General features: G+C 41.2%; 1 protein-coding gene and 1 pseudogene across 1 annotated transcript; both read right to left on the bottom strand.

Annotated features, from left to right (window-relative positions):
* Nucleotides 1-1,341: 1,341 nt before the first annotated feature.
* On the bottom strand, nt 1,342-7,287 carry LOC133080771 (olfactory receptor 4D2-like; annotated as a pseudogene).
* Nucleotides 7,288-13,881: 6,594 nt separating this feature from the next.
* On the bottom strand, nt 13,882-14,817 carry LOC133079961 (olfactory receptor 4D1-like). Its single transcript, XM_061175725.1, has one exon. The coding sequence runs from the start codon at nt 14,815-14,817 to the stop codon at nt 13,882-13,884; it is 936 nt and encodes a 311-aa protein (XP_061031708.1).
* Nucleotides 14,818-17,089: the final 2,272 nt, after the last annotated feature.

The raw sequence follows: 17,089 nt of genomic DNA on the forward strand, positions 1-17,089 counted from the left end.
TTTAGAGCTTTATTCCACTTAAAAACCAACCACTCATTAAAATAGCCTGGGTTGATGCTGGGGAAGGGACTAGGTCTTATCAATCTCCTTGACTGTCAGATGTCACTAACTGTAACATTATTAACAATAACTAATTAAATTACCTGGACTAATTAATTATAATTCTGATTTGGTTTTCAATAAGAAAGCCATTATATCTTCTACTTTATATATTTCTCCTCTCAAGTCACATAAATGTTTGTAAACACATTTCAACCCCAAAGTTGATTCCTCAGAGCATGATTGTGGATGAGTTATCTGTTTTAGAAATTGATTACAATGTGGCTTATTGTTTTGGAGTTATGGTACTTGGGCCATTGTGAACACTCAATAAATGCGTAAAAATTAATAAACAGAAACTTCAATTAAATAGAGTTGAGAGACCAGAAGGGGGAGCTCTCTCAAACCTTGTGACAATAGCAGAGCCCAACAGGAAAAAGAAAGACTCTACTTCTTTCCTGGCAAGGACTCAGCCAAAGAAAATCCATGGGCTCTTTTTTTACTACAGCCTGCCACCTTCCTTTTTCTCTCTAAAGAAAGAAGTTCCCTTCCCACTGGGGACTTGCACGTGGCTTACTATGGGTGCAGACCCTGAATTGTAATTCTCTGCTGATCCTGAATAAACCCATCTTTGCTGGGAAATATTTGGCAATCTATTTGTTAGCATAACTGAAAATTATCCTTTTTTAAGAATAGGAGAGCAGTAAAAGGCAGGTTGGGTACAACTCAAGGCACAATGTTGTGGATACAAAAATAAGAAATCCATTCTCCTCTCAAGGAACTCACAGGTTGATGCAAAAAACAGACCCAGGAACACATAAAGGAACTTCAGAGAGGAGATACCTCTACTAGCGGAATGGCCAATGGTTAAAAGGCTGAGCAGCTAACCATGACTGGGAGAGAAGGAAGACTTCGGAGAGGACGTGACATTTAAACAGAGGTAAAGTTCAAGTGTGTTAGGCAGACAAAGGAGGGAAAGTGTGTTTCTGACAGGAAGAACAGAGGTCCAGGGATGAACTGGCACAGCATACACTCCAAGAACCCTCAGGACCTTGACAAGGTTGGAGCACAGGGGAAGTGAAGCGACATTAGGGTAGAGAGGAGGCAGGGATCACTGTGAATAGTGTTAAGAGACCAGGTTCATACACTTAAGTTTTACCTTGAGGGAGGTGAGAAGCCAGTGGAGGACGTTATGCAGAAGAATGACCTACAGATGCAGGCCTCTCTGGCAGCAGGGAGGAGGAGAGATGGGAGAGTTGAGAGGATGAACATAGTGGTGCAGCTCTTCTATTTATTCATACCCTATCCTGTTTCAGAAGAGACTTCATGAGGGCAGTTAAGGGCTTATAAGTGTTCTGTGTTCGTGACCCAGCCCATCCCAGCTTCAAAATCATTAAAGATGTGAGGAGGGTGAAGAGCTAGAGGAGAAAGGGAAAAGGAGATGGGAGCTAAGAACAGAAGGAGGAGGATAAATAGGTAATTAAGAAAAATCAGAGTGTGAAAACCGACGATCCAACAAGGACCCATGGCTCAGTGATATCAAGACCCTGATTCAGTGAGTCTGTGGTGCCCTTGGCCTCTCCCTCATGAACCGAGATGGCCTCCATGCTTCCTTATGGTGTATGCCCTCACACATCTCATTCAAAGGCTGGTGGTTAGGAAATGGGTGGAGGGCAGTTTCTTTCTCCTTCTGCATCTCTTGCCTCTATTCCTGGAGGAGAAATCCTTCCCAGAATCTCCTAGGCTAACACACTGTTTGTTGTGATCACATGAACCGGATCACATGAACACATGAGCACTCCTGGCTTCTAAGTGTTCTGGGAAAGTGAACACTTATGATAGGGGACAAGCAAGGGGGAGGTGGTTGGGAATGGCTTTGGGTAGACACACAAGAACAAGGCTATCTTCTTATAAAGCACCTGGAAACGGGGATGAACATGATGGACCAGAGGCAAGAGAGCACTGACAGGAATGCAATGTCTGTCTAATGCAGGAAAACTCTTCTAACAGCGGAGGTCATGAACTCAGATGTGAGTAATGTAATTAAGAGAAGGTGCTCAGTAGGAATTTCTCTATCTAAAGAGGTACTGAGGTCCATCATCGGATGAATGGATAAAGAAGATGTGGCACATATATACAATGGAATATTACTCAGCCATAAAAAGAAATGAAATGGAGGTATTTGTAATGAGGTGGATGGAGTTAGAGTCTGTCATACAGAAGGAAGTAAGTCAGAAAGAGAAAAAGAAATACAGTATGCTAACACATATATATGGAATCTAAGGGGAAAAAAAAAAAGGTCATGAAGAACCTAGTGGCAAGACGGGAATAAAGACACAGACCTACTAGAGAATGGACTTGAGGATATGGGGAGTGGGAGGGGTGAGATGTGACAGGGTGAGAGAGTGTCATGGACATATATACACTACCAAATGTAAAATAGATAGCTAGTGGGAAGCAGCTGTATAGCACAGGGAGATCAGCTCGGTGCTTTGTGACCACCTAGAGGGGTGGGATAGGGAGGGTGGGAGGGAGGGAGATGCAAGAGGGAAGAGATATGGGAACATATGTATATGTATAACTGATTCACTTTGTTATAAAGCAGAAACTAACACACCATTGTAAAGCAATTATACTTCAATAAAGATGTTTAAAAAATAAAAATAAAAAATTAAAAAAAAAAAAAATAAAGAGGTACTGAGGATCATTACTCTCCCCACCCCAGCGCAAAATTTGAGCATCTAAGCCAAAGACAGGAAATCAAGATTTTTCTTTGCGGAAACAACAACTCTAGAAAAATAGACCTCAAGGTATTGGCATTTGGAGGCCCTCCAGTAAACAGCTGATTTCCTCCAGAACCCCTAAGGTAAAGTCTAAAAGCTTCAATACATCAAGGTACCAATTAGTATTTTATTGCCTTGCTCTTAAATGTAGATAGCCAAGGATCAAAAGGAGTTTAAAGATGGCTACTAACACAAACGGGAAAAACAAAATAAATAGAAAAATGAATGAGAAAAAACCCAAAAAGACATAGGAAACAGAAGAAAAGTTTATATAATTAACATCCTTTGAGAGAAGAAAAAATGTATTTCTGTCCTCTGAGTAAGAAGCAATTTTTAAAAATTAGATCTCAATAAAACTAATACTAAAATGAAAGATTGATAAACCTGACTACATGAAAACTAATACCAAAAATAAAGGAGACAAACTATAAACTGGGAGCAGGAATTATAATAAATATAGATAGTATTATAATAAATACTGACAATAGACCAGTAACCAAATTATATAAGAACTCCTATATTAAAAAGGAAAAGCCAGTAGAAAAGCAAACAAAAGGCATTCATGGGAAACCTGAAGGCAATAAAAATATGGAAAACAATGTTAGAGAAATGCAAATCAAGACTACAGTGAAATACCATTTTTTACTCAAGTGGCAAAAATTAACGTCTGACAATATCAACTGTTAGGAGGATGTGAATCAACGGGAACACTTCAGCGCTGCTGATGACCATGTAATTTGGTACAACAACTTTGGAAAACAATTTGGCGCTACTATGTAAAGGTAAATCTTTGAAGATCTCATGAGTCAGCAATTCCATCTCAAGGTATATAACCTATAGCTCCTCAACATAACAACTGGAGACAAGTAGAAGAATATTCAAAAGAGCAGAATCTGGGAACAATCCAAATAAGCTTTGTCTCACAATGGAATATCACACAGCAGTGCAAATGAATGAACTTCAGCCAAACAAAACAATATGGGCATTTAGAAACATAATGTTGAGTGAAAAAAAGCAAATTTCAGAATATTATGTGCAGTATTTTATTTGTATAAAGCTCAATAAAGCAAAACAATATACTGATTATGTTAAAATGTGATGAAATTGTTTTTATAAGCAATGGAATGATAAACACCAAATTCAAGAAAGTGGTTTCATCTGGGGAGAAGTGATGTGATTGAGAGCACCTATAGGTAGCTATAAGTTATTGGTAACTTCTGGTTCTTGAACTGAGTAATGTATACATGAATGTTCATACAATGTAATATAGTCTTTTATAACTTAGAGGCATTTTACATATAATCTTTTGCTTGTTATAATTATTATACCTTATTAAATTGTAAAGCAAAAAAACTGAACATTCATGATGATTTCAAATTTGAAAATTAGATAAAATATAGTTATACTGTTCTCTCAATATTTTCTCACAATTTTTTGGATTTGGTTCTAGCAATAAAGCTGGGAGGCTTGGGTCAGATATCAATTTTAACAAATGTGTTGAGGAAGATGTCATGAGGCCAAGAGAGGCCAGGTGTCCCATTCAATGTCATTCGTTTGTTAAGTGATGGGTTAGGGTCTCTAATTTAAGGCTTAAGATTCTAAATATTGTGCAGTTTCCAACAATCCAGACTCACACCAAAATAGGGTACTGGGAAAAGAGGTCAAAACACAGAAAACAGAACTACTCTTCTGGGGAAAAGCTATCATCCTAAGAGGAAACTATCCACCAAGAAGGCAGAAAGGAGGGTGTGGGTTTCCAGAATGTTTCCATGACCACATATCTCATTGTCATAGGAGTGTTCAAATCACCATCAAAAACAAAAATAAGGATATTATCCATTTTCCTAAAGACCCGAGTAGGTTACTTAGGTTCACTATGCATTCACCTCTATGATAACCCTCACAACACATCCACAAGTAATGAACAGGGCAGATACAGCAGCTCACTCTACACTTTACGAATGGAAAACAAAGCCTAAGAGAAGTGACTCACCCACCGGATGCCTCCTTAATATCTTCACTGCTGCCTGCATCTCCTGGTTCCTCAGGGTGTAGATCATGGGGTTGAGCATGGGGGTCATGACCCTGTGGCTGATGGACACAGCCTCGTCCACGGAGAAGGAGGTGAAGGGCCGGGCATAGAGGTAAGTGCTTGGAACAGAGACCATAGACACCACGACAATGTGGGTGGTGCAGATAGAAGCTGCCTTCCTCCTCACCTGCCCCGAGTGGGACCTCAGCATCACCAGGATGACTGAGGAGATCAGGAGAAAAAGGAACCTGATGACATCCATCAACCCACTATTGCATGAGGAACTCTAAGACAGAAGTGTCAGTGCAGGTGAGTCTCAGTACCTGTGGAACATCACAGTAGAAATTATCTAGGACATTGGGGCCACAGAAAGGCAGGGGGAGCATCAGAGCCAGTTGGTAAATGGAATGTATGAAGCCTCCCACACAGCTAGCCACCACCAACCCCACACAGAGCTGAATGTTCATGATGGTGACATACTGGAGGGGCTGGGAGATGGCAACAAGACGGTCATAGGCCATTACTGAAAGGAAGAAAACCATGGCACCTCCCAGAAAGTGAAAGAAGAAGACCTGAGCTATGCAACCCTGGTAGGAAATGGTCTTCTTCTCAGTGAGGAAATTCACCAGCATCTTTGGGGAAGTGACTGGGGAATAGCAGAGGTCTATGACAGCCAGGTTTCAGAGTAGAAAACACATGGGTGTGTGGAGCCGGGAATCAGAGCTCACCATGATCATGATGAGGAGGTTTCCTATGACACTGGTGGTGTAGACAAACAGGAACACCAGAAACAAGAAAAGATGGAGCTCCTGAGTGTGTAGGAGCCCCAGGAAGACAAATTCCGACACCCATGTGAGGTTCCCTGATTCCGTGGTGTCTTCTCCATACACGTAAAGAACACAAACCACAGACAGAGATGCATTAGTTCTCAGGGACTCAAATTGATATGTCCAGGTCTAGATGATGGACATTGATAATATCATAATATCAGTTCTGATTAAATGGCCTTGTCTCTGGAGAGTTCACTAGCTGCTGCTGGAATATACATTCATGAGATATCTTAAAGCCATCCAGAAACACATGCACCCTGGCTTTCAAAGATTCAGTGTAATATAGTGATGGGAAGACACTTGGGGTCCAACAGACCTGCAGTCAAATTTCTATTTCCTTGAGATTTGACCCTGAGGAAATACTTAATCTCTCTGAATCTCAGTTTTCACATTTGTAAGGTGGGAATAAAAATGTTTTCTTACAAAAAAAAAATGGTCATGAAGAACCTAGGGGCAGGACAGGAATAAAGGCGTAGACGTAGAGAATGGACTTGAGGATGCGGGGAGGGGGAATGGTAAGCTGAGACAAAGTGAGAGAGTGGCATGGACATATATACACTACCAAATGTAAAATAGATAGCTAGTGGGAAGCAGCCACATAGCACAGGGAGATCAGCTCGGTGCTTTGTGACCACCTAGAGGGGTGGGATAGGGAGAGTGGGAGGGATGGAGACGCAAGAGGGAAGAGATATGGGGATATATGTATATGTATCACTGATTCACTTTGTTATAAAGCAGAAACTAACACACCATTGTAAAGCAATTATACTCCAATAAAGATGTTTAAAAAAATGTTTTCTTTATAGAATTGTCTAGAGGATTAAGTAAAATAACACATAAGTTTCCCAGAACAGTGTCTGGGATAATAAATGGTAATCACTCTCCTCTGTGTAGTCTCCTGCTCTAAAGACACCCTCCCTTCCTCGAATCTCTAATACATTTTTGTACCAATCATTTTTCATGCAAGAGTGAACACATCATAATGTCAATTAACTTTTCATGTGTCTATGTTTTTCCCTCCATAATTCAACTCTAAACTCCAGAAGTATAAATATGTATCTTATAATTTATTTCTACGCTGCAGTGCCCATCTTTGCTAACAGTCAATATTCAAAAAGCATGTGGTGTTGACTGCTGGGTGGGTGAACAGCTATAGGGAGTGCCTCCCTCATTGATGTAGGTGGTCTCTTACTAGATCAGGTAACGGGATATATGGTGTGAGTGCTGAGACAAGAGAAAGGGGAGAGAGATTCTCTGGATTAAGAAATGAGTGATGGCTATTGTATGAAGGGGACTGGAAGAGCTCTTCTGAAAGAAACAAGAATTTTAGAAGATGTTACTGAATACAAGGATAGAAGAGAAAGGAGGATGTTGAAACAAGAGAAATAGAATAGACAAAGGAATAAAGAAGGCAGATTAAGAGAAAGGGAGAGGAAGGAAGGGGAATGCAGAGGTGGGGGGCCGGGGAAGGGAATGGGAACAAAGGTGAAGAAGGACACGGAGGGTGAAAGACAGAGGTGACAGGTGAGGGTTGTGGCCTCCACACCCCCCTTCCTTGCCTCACTCCCCCCCCCACACCTGCCTCCTGCAATCTATTGTCCATCAGAGGTCATTTTAATCACATCCTTCTGCTTCCATCAGTTTCCACGCCAGGCCATCTTCTATACCACTGTCAGAGAGACCTTTCTAAACTTATATCTGATCATCTTCCTCCCTCATTACAATCTTTTAATGACTACCAAAGGCCCACAGCTTAAAACTCAAACTCTTAGAAGCTGCTTTGTGGGTTAATTCAGGGTTGAAACACACGCTTCCATACACGCATGCAACTCCTTCTCAGTATGTCATATCAAGCTCTATAATGTAGCCTCCATCTACCTTTCTAATCAGTATCCTTGTTACCCAGGAACTGATTCCTGTTCAAGGAATTCATAGCCTCTCACATATGTCATATGCCTGGTTATTTCTGGAGCTTTGGAAATGAATTCTGTTTCCTGAAATACCTTCTACTACCTTCTCAACCTAGAAGTCCTCAGATACCACCTTCTCTGTGACTCCTTCTCCATTTCTCCCATGCAGAATTAATCCCTCAATTCTCTGGGTTCCAATAACATTTTATAAGTACCTCTGCTACAGCATTTATCATTTTTTTGGTTGTCCCTTTGAACGAGATTTTAAAATCAATAACTTAGTAGCCCTAACACCTATAATAGCAGCTCTGATTTAGCAGTTGCTCAAAAAAAGTTTGCTAACCTAATGTGTTAGTTAGTAGGTAATTATGTGATCTTGTTCAATGTGACCATGTGGAGAATTCTGTGATGTATTTCCTTATCTTTTGCTCTCAGTATCCTCCCTCTAAACCACAGGACCAAGTTTTCACTTGGTTGTGAAAAGCCTGGTTTTCCTCATGCAACTTGAGGAATCTGTTTTCAATACTTTGCTTCCCCTGCATTAATTTCTGAGGCTCTCCTCTCACTTCAGACTTACTACCATCAAGCCTGTGTCACTTGTTTATTCTCTGCACTCTGCAGCAAGTGTTTGTGGATCCTTTTTACTTTATCTACAGGTGAGGAAACCCTGATCTCTCACCTTCCTTCAACCAGAATGGGAGAGAATCTTCTGGTCTTCCACCTTCTAGGAGATCCTTTTTCTGCAGCTTTAGCTTCCCAGCCACTGCCCATACATCACCTATACAACAATGGGTGTGACCCTTGGGGAAGAGGGTATATCCCTGGGGAGAACCTACTGGACTCAGCTCAGGAAGCAGGGCTGGGCTGATTACCACTGGGGGCAAGGAAGCAATAGTTGTTAAAAAGTTTCAAAATGTCTCAAAAACACATAATCATTAAGAGTTATTCCTTGAGGGCCAAAAGGACCAAGGACAATACAATTTTATAGATTTGTAGAATGTAGGATTCTCAGGCCAAGATCCAAAAGGATGAAAGCCTCTTCAAAAGAAATAGACTCTCTGGGAGTTCTGGAAGAATGCATTTCTTAGATCAGTGATTCTTACCCTTGAGACAATCACCTGGAGAACTTGTTAAAGGACAAATTAGTGTGCCCCAGCCCCAGACTTTCAGCTGGTCAATGGTATGGCCAAGAATTTGCATTTGTAACAAGTTCTCAGATGATACTGATGCCCCTGTTCTGGGGACCACACTTTGAGAACGACAGACTTGCTCCTCAACACAGGGACTATTCTCTCTCTCCTGGAATCTTCCAGATAACTGGTTTGATTTGTTTCCTTCTTCTTCTCCTTCTTCTCCTCCTTCCTCCCTTTCTCCTTTTCTTCTACTTTTAAGCCTAGTTGATTTTTACTTAGAGAAAGTCATAGATGGGCAAATGTATACTACAAGGGAAACTTCCTGCCCTGTAAACCTTGTCCTTTATTTTGTCAGCCGAATCCCCAATATTGATTCACCACCAGTACCCAAGTCTATTACATCATCTATAAAATGCAGCATTCTTTACCTGTGAAGTCTTACTATCTCTAATACAAGGATTGGTACAGGAAACCCTTATATTTCTCATTATGATGAATGGATCAACACTGGAATTAATTGGCATTATAACCTTGATGTGCTGTAACAACTGTCTGATTTCTTAGACACAGCTCTCTGATCTACATAAGACTTCCAGGTTGGTCTGAATTATTTCAGAAATGTTTACTCTTGGCAAAATAAAGTATCTGCCTGTGGCAGATAAGAGTACAATGTGAAGCTCTTCCACATACAAGAGATGTAGATTTTAAAAGATACTTATTTAGAGCTTTAGTCCATTTAAAAATTGAGTCACTGAGGAAAAAAACTAAAATAATAAGATTGCGTCACTTAGAAAAGTAGCCTTGACTGATTCTGGGGAAGGGGACAGGACTTGTCCATCTTTTTGACTATCATGTGGCTGATTTTAGTTTCTGATTCTGATTTAGCTTTCAATAAGAGAAACCTGATATGTTCCAGTTTACATATTCCCCTGTCAGGGCACATGTGATTCTGTAAATTGTTCACCAAACCTCATCTGTTCACTGCATCCACTAGTCAACGTAATAACTTCCAAAGCCCAGAATGGCTGGAATGGAGTAATTATGTTAAAGACCCAGTCATGTACAGAGCTGAGAAAATGATTTCTCTATAAGCCATATATCTAAGAAAATATATATTTGTCAGACTTAACTTCAAACTGCTAAATGGATGCAGGATACATTTAGAAGGAACTTCTTTTACATCTTCATTGAGGGAGCTCAGCATCACTGATGACTCTCCCCTTGTGATGGTCAGTTTTACGTGTCAACTTGACTAGTCTATAATTCTCAGTTATTCAAACATGAATCTAGGTGTTGCTGTGTAGATAATTTGTAGACGTGATTGATTCCATAATCAGTTAATTTTATTTTTTAATAATCAGTTGATTTTAAGTAAAGGAGATTATCCTAGCTAATCTCCTGATGGAGATTGGATGTGCCTGATTCAGTAAGTTAAAAGGTCTTGAAGAAAGTGAAATTCTGGACTGCAGCTTCATGCCTAAGAGCTCCAGCCTGCCCTTCCTCTTGGCCTGCCCTACAGATGTTTTACTTGCCTAGCCAGTCTCACAATCATGTAAGCCAATAACAATACCTTGCAATAAATCTCTCTCTCTCCCTCTCTCCAGATATATATACGTGCAAAATTTGCCACCCCAAAATGTCTCTTTGTTTCTTTGGCATGTGGATTATTTTGAGCTGATAACAACCAAGGCCCAAAAAGACTCAGGAAGAAACTTTGACCTTATCCTTTAGCTACAAAAAGAATTTAGATAGAGGACCTGTTCCCAGAATGGAGCTATCACCAGAGACACCTGCAAAGAACGTGGGCTAGGTGTGTGTGTGTGAGCAGGGGGGACATGGCCTAGAGATCTGTGTCCCATTGTCTCTACATGGCCCAGCAAGTATTAATTTACCAAAAACATTTGCTTTTCCATCTCCATGTCAATTTTCTTTCTCTTTTGGATGTCCACACCCCTACCTCCAATACCTTCTCTTGTCTTTAGCTGAAGATGGTATTTAAGGTGAAGGTTTCAGCCATTTTGGTGAGTTATTCAGTTTGCCTGAGTCTCTCTCACACATATATGTTCTCAAACTTTGTTTGATTCTCTCCTGTTAATGTCTCAGGTCAATTTCATTCTAAGACCAACCAGAAGAACTTAGAATTGTAGAGGAAAATTTCTTCCTTCCAAACATTTCCATATCATATTGGTCCTGTTTCTCTGGTGGAACACTGACTGATACACCATTTTTAATGGATCATATATGAAGTAAATTTCTTAGGCAAGGTGTATTGAGGTCTTTCTCTCCTTACACTTAAATCATCCCAGAGCTTGATTATAAGTGCATGCAGAATGGCAAGATCAAGTGATTAATGATGCTGAGAAGAAGTGAAGTAATCTCTGGACCAAAATTAATCTGCTGTCACTGGAATGATATACAGCCTTCCCTCAGCAACTTCTAAAAGAGCTGTTTTCACTGATCATATAAATAAAATGACTGGAGACCATTACTTAACATGATTGTTCAGATTCCAATGAATCAGATGCTTAATTATCTTGGTTTAATTTTAAAATATTGATGGGAAGTTAAAAAAAAAGATAAATGGAAATGTGTGAAGGAACTAACATTAATTGAACACCTACTATGTGCCAAGTGTAGCTAAAGATGTTGAGGTTCAAAGATATCTAAAAGGAACACAACCAAGAGGAGGAAGAGCCGGGATCTGAGTCCCATGGCTTCAAAGCCTATTATTATCCCACTATACTAGTCAAGACAGCATGGATATAGCTGTATTCATTGAGGCTTCTGTTTAGGATGATCAGGTCCGTTGTTCTTTCAGAAGATCCTAGAGTATCAGTTTGGGAAGATGGCCTGGACTGTTCGTCTGGGGCTGTTTAGTGTCTCTAAATAAAATCCTTCTGATTGTTCTGTAAGGATTTAGATATTGGAGCTCTGCAGGAGGATGGAGAAGAGCACTAGGAGTGGGACTTGCCCTCTGGTCTGGATATGCACCCTCTAGTTCACCTTAGTCTTAACTGGGCTCACTTAACTTATTCATGCTAACTGTCAGCTTCTCTAGGCTTTTGATTTTATGACCCTGTCTATGACAAACTTTGCTCATTGTCAACCAAGATTTCTGACTCAGGCCAATCATGTCTCTACAATCCTGCTACCATGGGCTTATATCTATGTGGCAGACACTGTCAATTGCCATTTCCAACCTCCTTCTTTCTGGCTGAAACAGCCAGCCATGCACTTTCCATCCTCCATTGCAGAGTGGGGTGAATATATGACCCAGTTTCTGGCTAATGAGTCATCAGGAAATTCTGCTGGAATGGTTTTAGAAAAATTTTGTCCACTGGTTAAAAAAAAAAGCACATGAATGCCTCTTCTCTTCCTTCTTGCTGAATTATTTGGATATAAAGGTATGATGACTGGAGCGTTGGCAGCCATATTGCCATCATGAGGGGAAAGACAAGGAATTATAGAGCAGCCAACCCAGAGCCTTAAAATGTTGGAGCTGCTGAATTAACCAACTCTGGAATTGCCTATCCTCTAGTCTTTTTAAGTGAGGTAATTTCCTCATTCTTTAAGCCACTGTGATTTGATTACACTGCTACTTGCAACCAAAAGCATCCTTATGCATATATACTTCAAAGAGGACCATCATTGTTTTCTAAAGAGCTCACATCTCCCGTGCAGCTGTGTGTCATATGGTGAGCATCACATTTTAAGAGGATGTTGTCATTTGAGGGTAAATACAGAGGAGATGGCAAGGATGGTGGAATCAGGAAATTTGTCACAATGGGAACAATTGAAGGAATACAGATGCTGCATCTGGAAAGAGATCAATTAGAGGATGAGAAAAATATCAGATATTTAAAGGACTTTGGTGTGAAAGGGGAAAACACTTTTGTGAGGGACACTCAGATCAAACATGACACAGTTCATTTTCTCTCCCCTCATCTCCAAAGACCCACCGTGAATGGGGAGAAATGTGTGAAATGGGGCAGGGAGGTAGAGGTGGAGAAAGGATAAACTCAGAGCTGCCATGATGGCTTGAAGAGCCTATAACTTTTATTTCTTGGATGGGATGGTTGCTGGGAGGGAAGAGGAAACAAAAGAGCTTTTGTGTTATCTTCTTAACTTTGGAGCAACATTATACATTAACCAAGACTTTTATAAAGTGAAGCATACTTCAAAGGAGATGTAAACAAATATAAGTTCTACAGAGAAAAATTAAAAGTACATCTGAACTTGCCAGGGAAAGAAAAGGGTGCAAGAAAATGTAGAAATGCTTCTCTGAACAAGATACTGTACTATGTACTGAGAGGATTTTTAAATGAATAAAGCACAGCCCCCGCCCTCAAGGAGCCCTCATTCCAGGGCAGGAAGACAAAGAGAAAGGCAGAAACCCATGAGGTGGCAGCCTTGGACTGAACCCATACCTCATATCTGGACCACTAATAGACATGGCCCTGCCCTCTGGCCTTGGTTCCCCAACCATACTAGAGCATCTTCTTCTCAGCCACATCCTCTATCCAGATTATCCAAGGAGTATTTGGTAGAATTCAGATTATCCAAGGAGTATTTGGTAGAAGAGGAACAAATCCAAAAGGCAAATACCCTTATGGGAAATATTTAAACAATGTTACAAGTGAGACCACTTCCAGAATACCACAGTGGGGATGAGGTAGAGAGGCAGGGAGCAGAACAAATGTGATTGTTTCAGAGTTGAGATGAAAGTATTGACCATTCATCACAGATATTCATCCATAGATGAGGAACTCTCTAAGTTTCCCCTTGTGATTGTGGGAGACCCTGAGTTTCAAATCCCACCCACACCTCCTGCCTCGAAACTTGGAGCCAGAGGAACAATCTCATGGCCAAGCTCTGCCCCTCCTTTGCTGTTCATCATTGAGCAGGTCACTTCTCTCTGAGTTTTCTCATTTGTAAAACTGTTTAATATAATAAGAACATATCCACTGTCAGTTTTGTGAGAATGAGATAAAAGTGCGAAAGTGCCTAACACAATACCTGCCACAGGAGTAGGTCCATAGAAATAATAGTTTAATCTCAAAGGCTACACTCCATAAAGACTTTCCTCCACTTCTCACATGGGAAAACAAAAGTTCAGAGAGAAGACTTGTCATTTGAAGTCAACCTATTTTAAGTTCACTCCCTGCTGAAAATCACTGGGCACTTGCCTAATCTCTTCATGGCCGCCTGCATCTCCTGGTTCCTCAGGGTGTAGATGATGGGGTTGAGCATGGGGGTCAAGATCGTGTAGCTGACAGACACTGCCTTGTACATGGGGAAGGAGGAGAAGGGCCGGGTGTAGATATAGATACCGGGAATGAAGCTCATAGACATGACAATGATGTGGGTGGTGCAGGTGGAAGCTGCCTTCCTCCTCGCCTGCCCTGAGTGGGACCTCAGCATCATCAGGATGACAGTGTAAGAGGTCAGAAGGAGCAGGAACCAGATGAGGACCAGCACCCCACTGTTGGAGATCATAAGGAACTCCAGGAGGGAGGTGTCCGTGCAGGCAAGTCTTAGCACTTGTGGAATGTCACAGTAGAAGTTATCCAGGACGTTGGGGCCACAAAAAGGCAATGGGAGCATCAGAACCAGCTGGGCAATGGAGTGGAGAAAGCCCCCTACCCAGGCAGCCACCACCAGCCCCACACACATTCGAGTGTTCATGATGATGACATAATGGAGGGGCCGGGAGATGGCTATGTAGCGGTCATAGGCCATCACTGAGAGAAGGAAGACAGTCCCACCTCCCAAGAGGTGAAAAAAGAAGATCTGGGCCATGCAGCCCTGGTAGGAGATGGTCTTGGTCTCATGAAAGAAGTCCACCAGCATCTTTGGGGCAGTGACTGTGGAATAACAGAGATCTATGACAGCCAGGTTTTGGAGCAGAAAATACATGGGTGTCTGAAGCCGGGGATCAGAGGTCACCGTGACCATTATGAGGAGGTTTGCCATGACAGTGGTGGTGTAGACAAACAGGAACACCAGAAACAAGAAAAGATAGAGCGCCTGAGTCTGTGAGAGCCCCAGGAAGACAAATTCTGATACCCACGTGAGGTTCCTTGAATCCATGGCGTCTTCTCCGTACACAAGAAAACACACCACAGACAGAGATGCATGAAGTTACTATGTGCCATTTTAGTGCTCAGTGGCTCAAAGCAATTGTCCAAGTCCAGATAATGGGCATCCTCATGTGCAGATCATAATACATGTGCTGATATAAATGGCCTTGTCTTTGGAGATTTAACTAGTTGATGCTGGAATACACAATCAGAAGGTATCTTTAAGCCATCCAGAGACACATGCCATCTGCTTTTCAAAGAATCAGTGTAATATAGTGGTGAGAAGACACTTAGAATCCAACAGAACCAGAGTCAAATTTCAGAACTTTATATTTCCTTGAGATTTGACCTTAAGTAAGTTACTTATCTGAGTCTCAGGTTCCACATCTCTAAGAAAACGTTTTGTCTATAAATCTGTCAAGGGGATTGAATGAAATAACACATAAGGTTCCTAGAACAGTGTCTGGAATAATAAGTGGTAATCACTCTCTTCTGTGTAGTCTCCTGCTCTAAAGACCTCCTCCCTTTTCCAGTCTCTAATACATTTTTGTATCAATCATTTTTCTTTCATGCAACAGTTAACACATCATAATAGTAATGAACTTTTCATGTGTCTGTGTTTTCTTTCCACAATTCAACAATAAAGTGCTACACACATAGTCTTGATTTCACAATTTGTTTGTGCCCTGCAGTACCCATCCTTGTACATGGTCAGTAATTAATAAGTACCTGGTGTTAACTCCAGGGTGGGTGAAACGCTTCTGGGTGTGCATGTCCATGCAGGCCCATGAGGGGGAGCCTCTGGCCAGAGCTGCATACCTGGGAAATTCCATTTTTTCCCCATCACCCAGGGTAGGTGGCCCCTTACTGGGTAAGGCTCCCCTCACCCAGATCATATGTGGAGTCAAGTGGCAGAAATAGATGAATACATTCTTTGAAGGAGACTTAGAGCTCTTCTGAAAGGACAGCAATTTCAGAAGATGATATTGAATCCAAGGGTAGAAGAGAAAAAAATGTTAAAGGAAGAGAAATGGAAATAGATGAAGAATTAAACGGAGAAAGGAAATTACAAGGAAGGAAAATGGGGGGATAGAATGAATGAAGGAAAGGGAATGGAAAAGTGGTTGGGCAGGAGAGGGAATGGGAACAAAGGTGAAGACTCGGAGGGTGAGAGATAGAGGTGACAGGTGAAGGTTAAGTAGCTTCCCCACTCCCCCCCACCACTTCCTCTCAGTCTCCACCTGCCCTCACATGACCTCCCGAAATCCGTCATCTCTTAAAGATCACTCAGTTTTTATTTTTCACTTTCACCTTCTTTCACTCCAGTACACCTTCTACACACCTGTACATGAGACCTTTCTAAATGCTGAAATGATCACGTTCCCGTCTCACGTCTATTCCTGTAGTGATGCTCACCAGAGCCCCTTAGGAGCCACATCCAATACTTGGTGGATCAAGTCAGGGTAGAAACACATACACATGTACATGCAACACAGCATGTCATACAGGGCTGTAAAACGTAAGCTCCATCTGCCTTTCTAGTCAGTATCTTCCCCTCTGATGAACCACTAGCTCTTTAATAGATTATAGTCTTAAACATGCCATATATTTATTTCCATGTTGGTTTCCTGGAATTCTTTTCATACCTTCTCAACCCTAGAAAAGACCCACTCAAATCTCACCCTCTTTGTCACTCCTGTCACCATTTCTCCCATGCAGAATAAATTCCCCAGTTCTCAGGATTCTTATAATATTTAAAAATACCTCTGTTATAGATTTAACATCATTCATTTTTTCAGCTTCTCCCCGCATCCAACTACATCATAATTTCAATATCTTGGTAACCCCAGAACTTGGAACAGCAACAGTGATATAGCACATGCTCAGTAAATGTTGTCAAAATAAGGTATTAAGTAGGTAATTTATTATGTGGAAAATTTTGAAGTGATTTTACTTATCCTCTGTTCCCTATCTCAAAAGGCCAGTTCTATATTTGGTTGCTAAAAGTACGGGGTTTTACGTGCAACCTGAAGCACCTGTGTTTTATTTTGTTTTTTTAACATCTTAATTGGAGTATAACTGTTTTACAATGTTGTGTTAGTTTCTGCTTTATAACAAAGTGAATCAGCTATATGTATACATATATCCCCATATCCCCTCCTTCTTGTGTCTCCCTCCCACCCTCCCTATCCCACCCCTCTAGGTGGTCACAAAGCACCAAGCTGATCTCCCTGTGCTATGTGGCTGCTTCCCACTAGCTAGCTATTTTACATTTGGTAGTG

This window comes from Eubalaena glacialis, chromosome 19, assembly GCF_028564815.1.
Source record: "Eubalaena glacialis isolate mEubGla1 chromosome 19, mEubGla1.1.hap2.+ XY, whole genome shotgun sequence".
Lineage (NCBI taxonomy): Eukaryota > Metazoa > Chordata > Mammalia > Artiodactyla > Balaenidae > Eubalaena > Eubalaena glacialis.

Excerpts from the sequence above, each read along its gene's own strand:
- LOC133079961 (XM_061175725.1), bottom strand. The coding sequence starts at position 14,817 with ATGGATTCAAGGAACCTCACGTGGGTATCAGAATTTGTCTTCCTGGGG.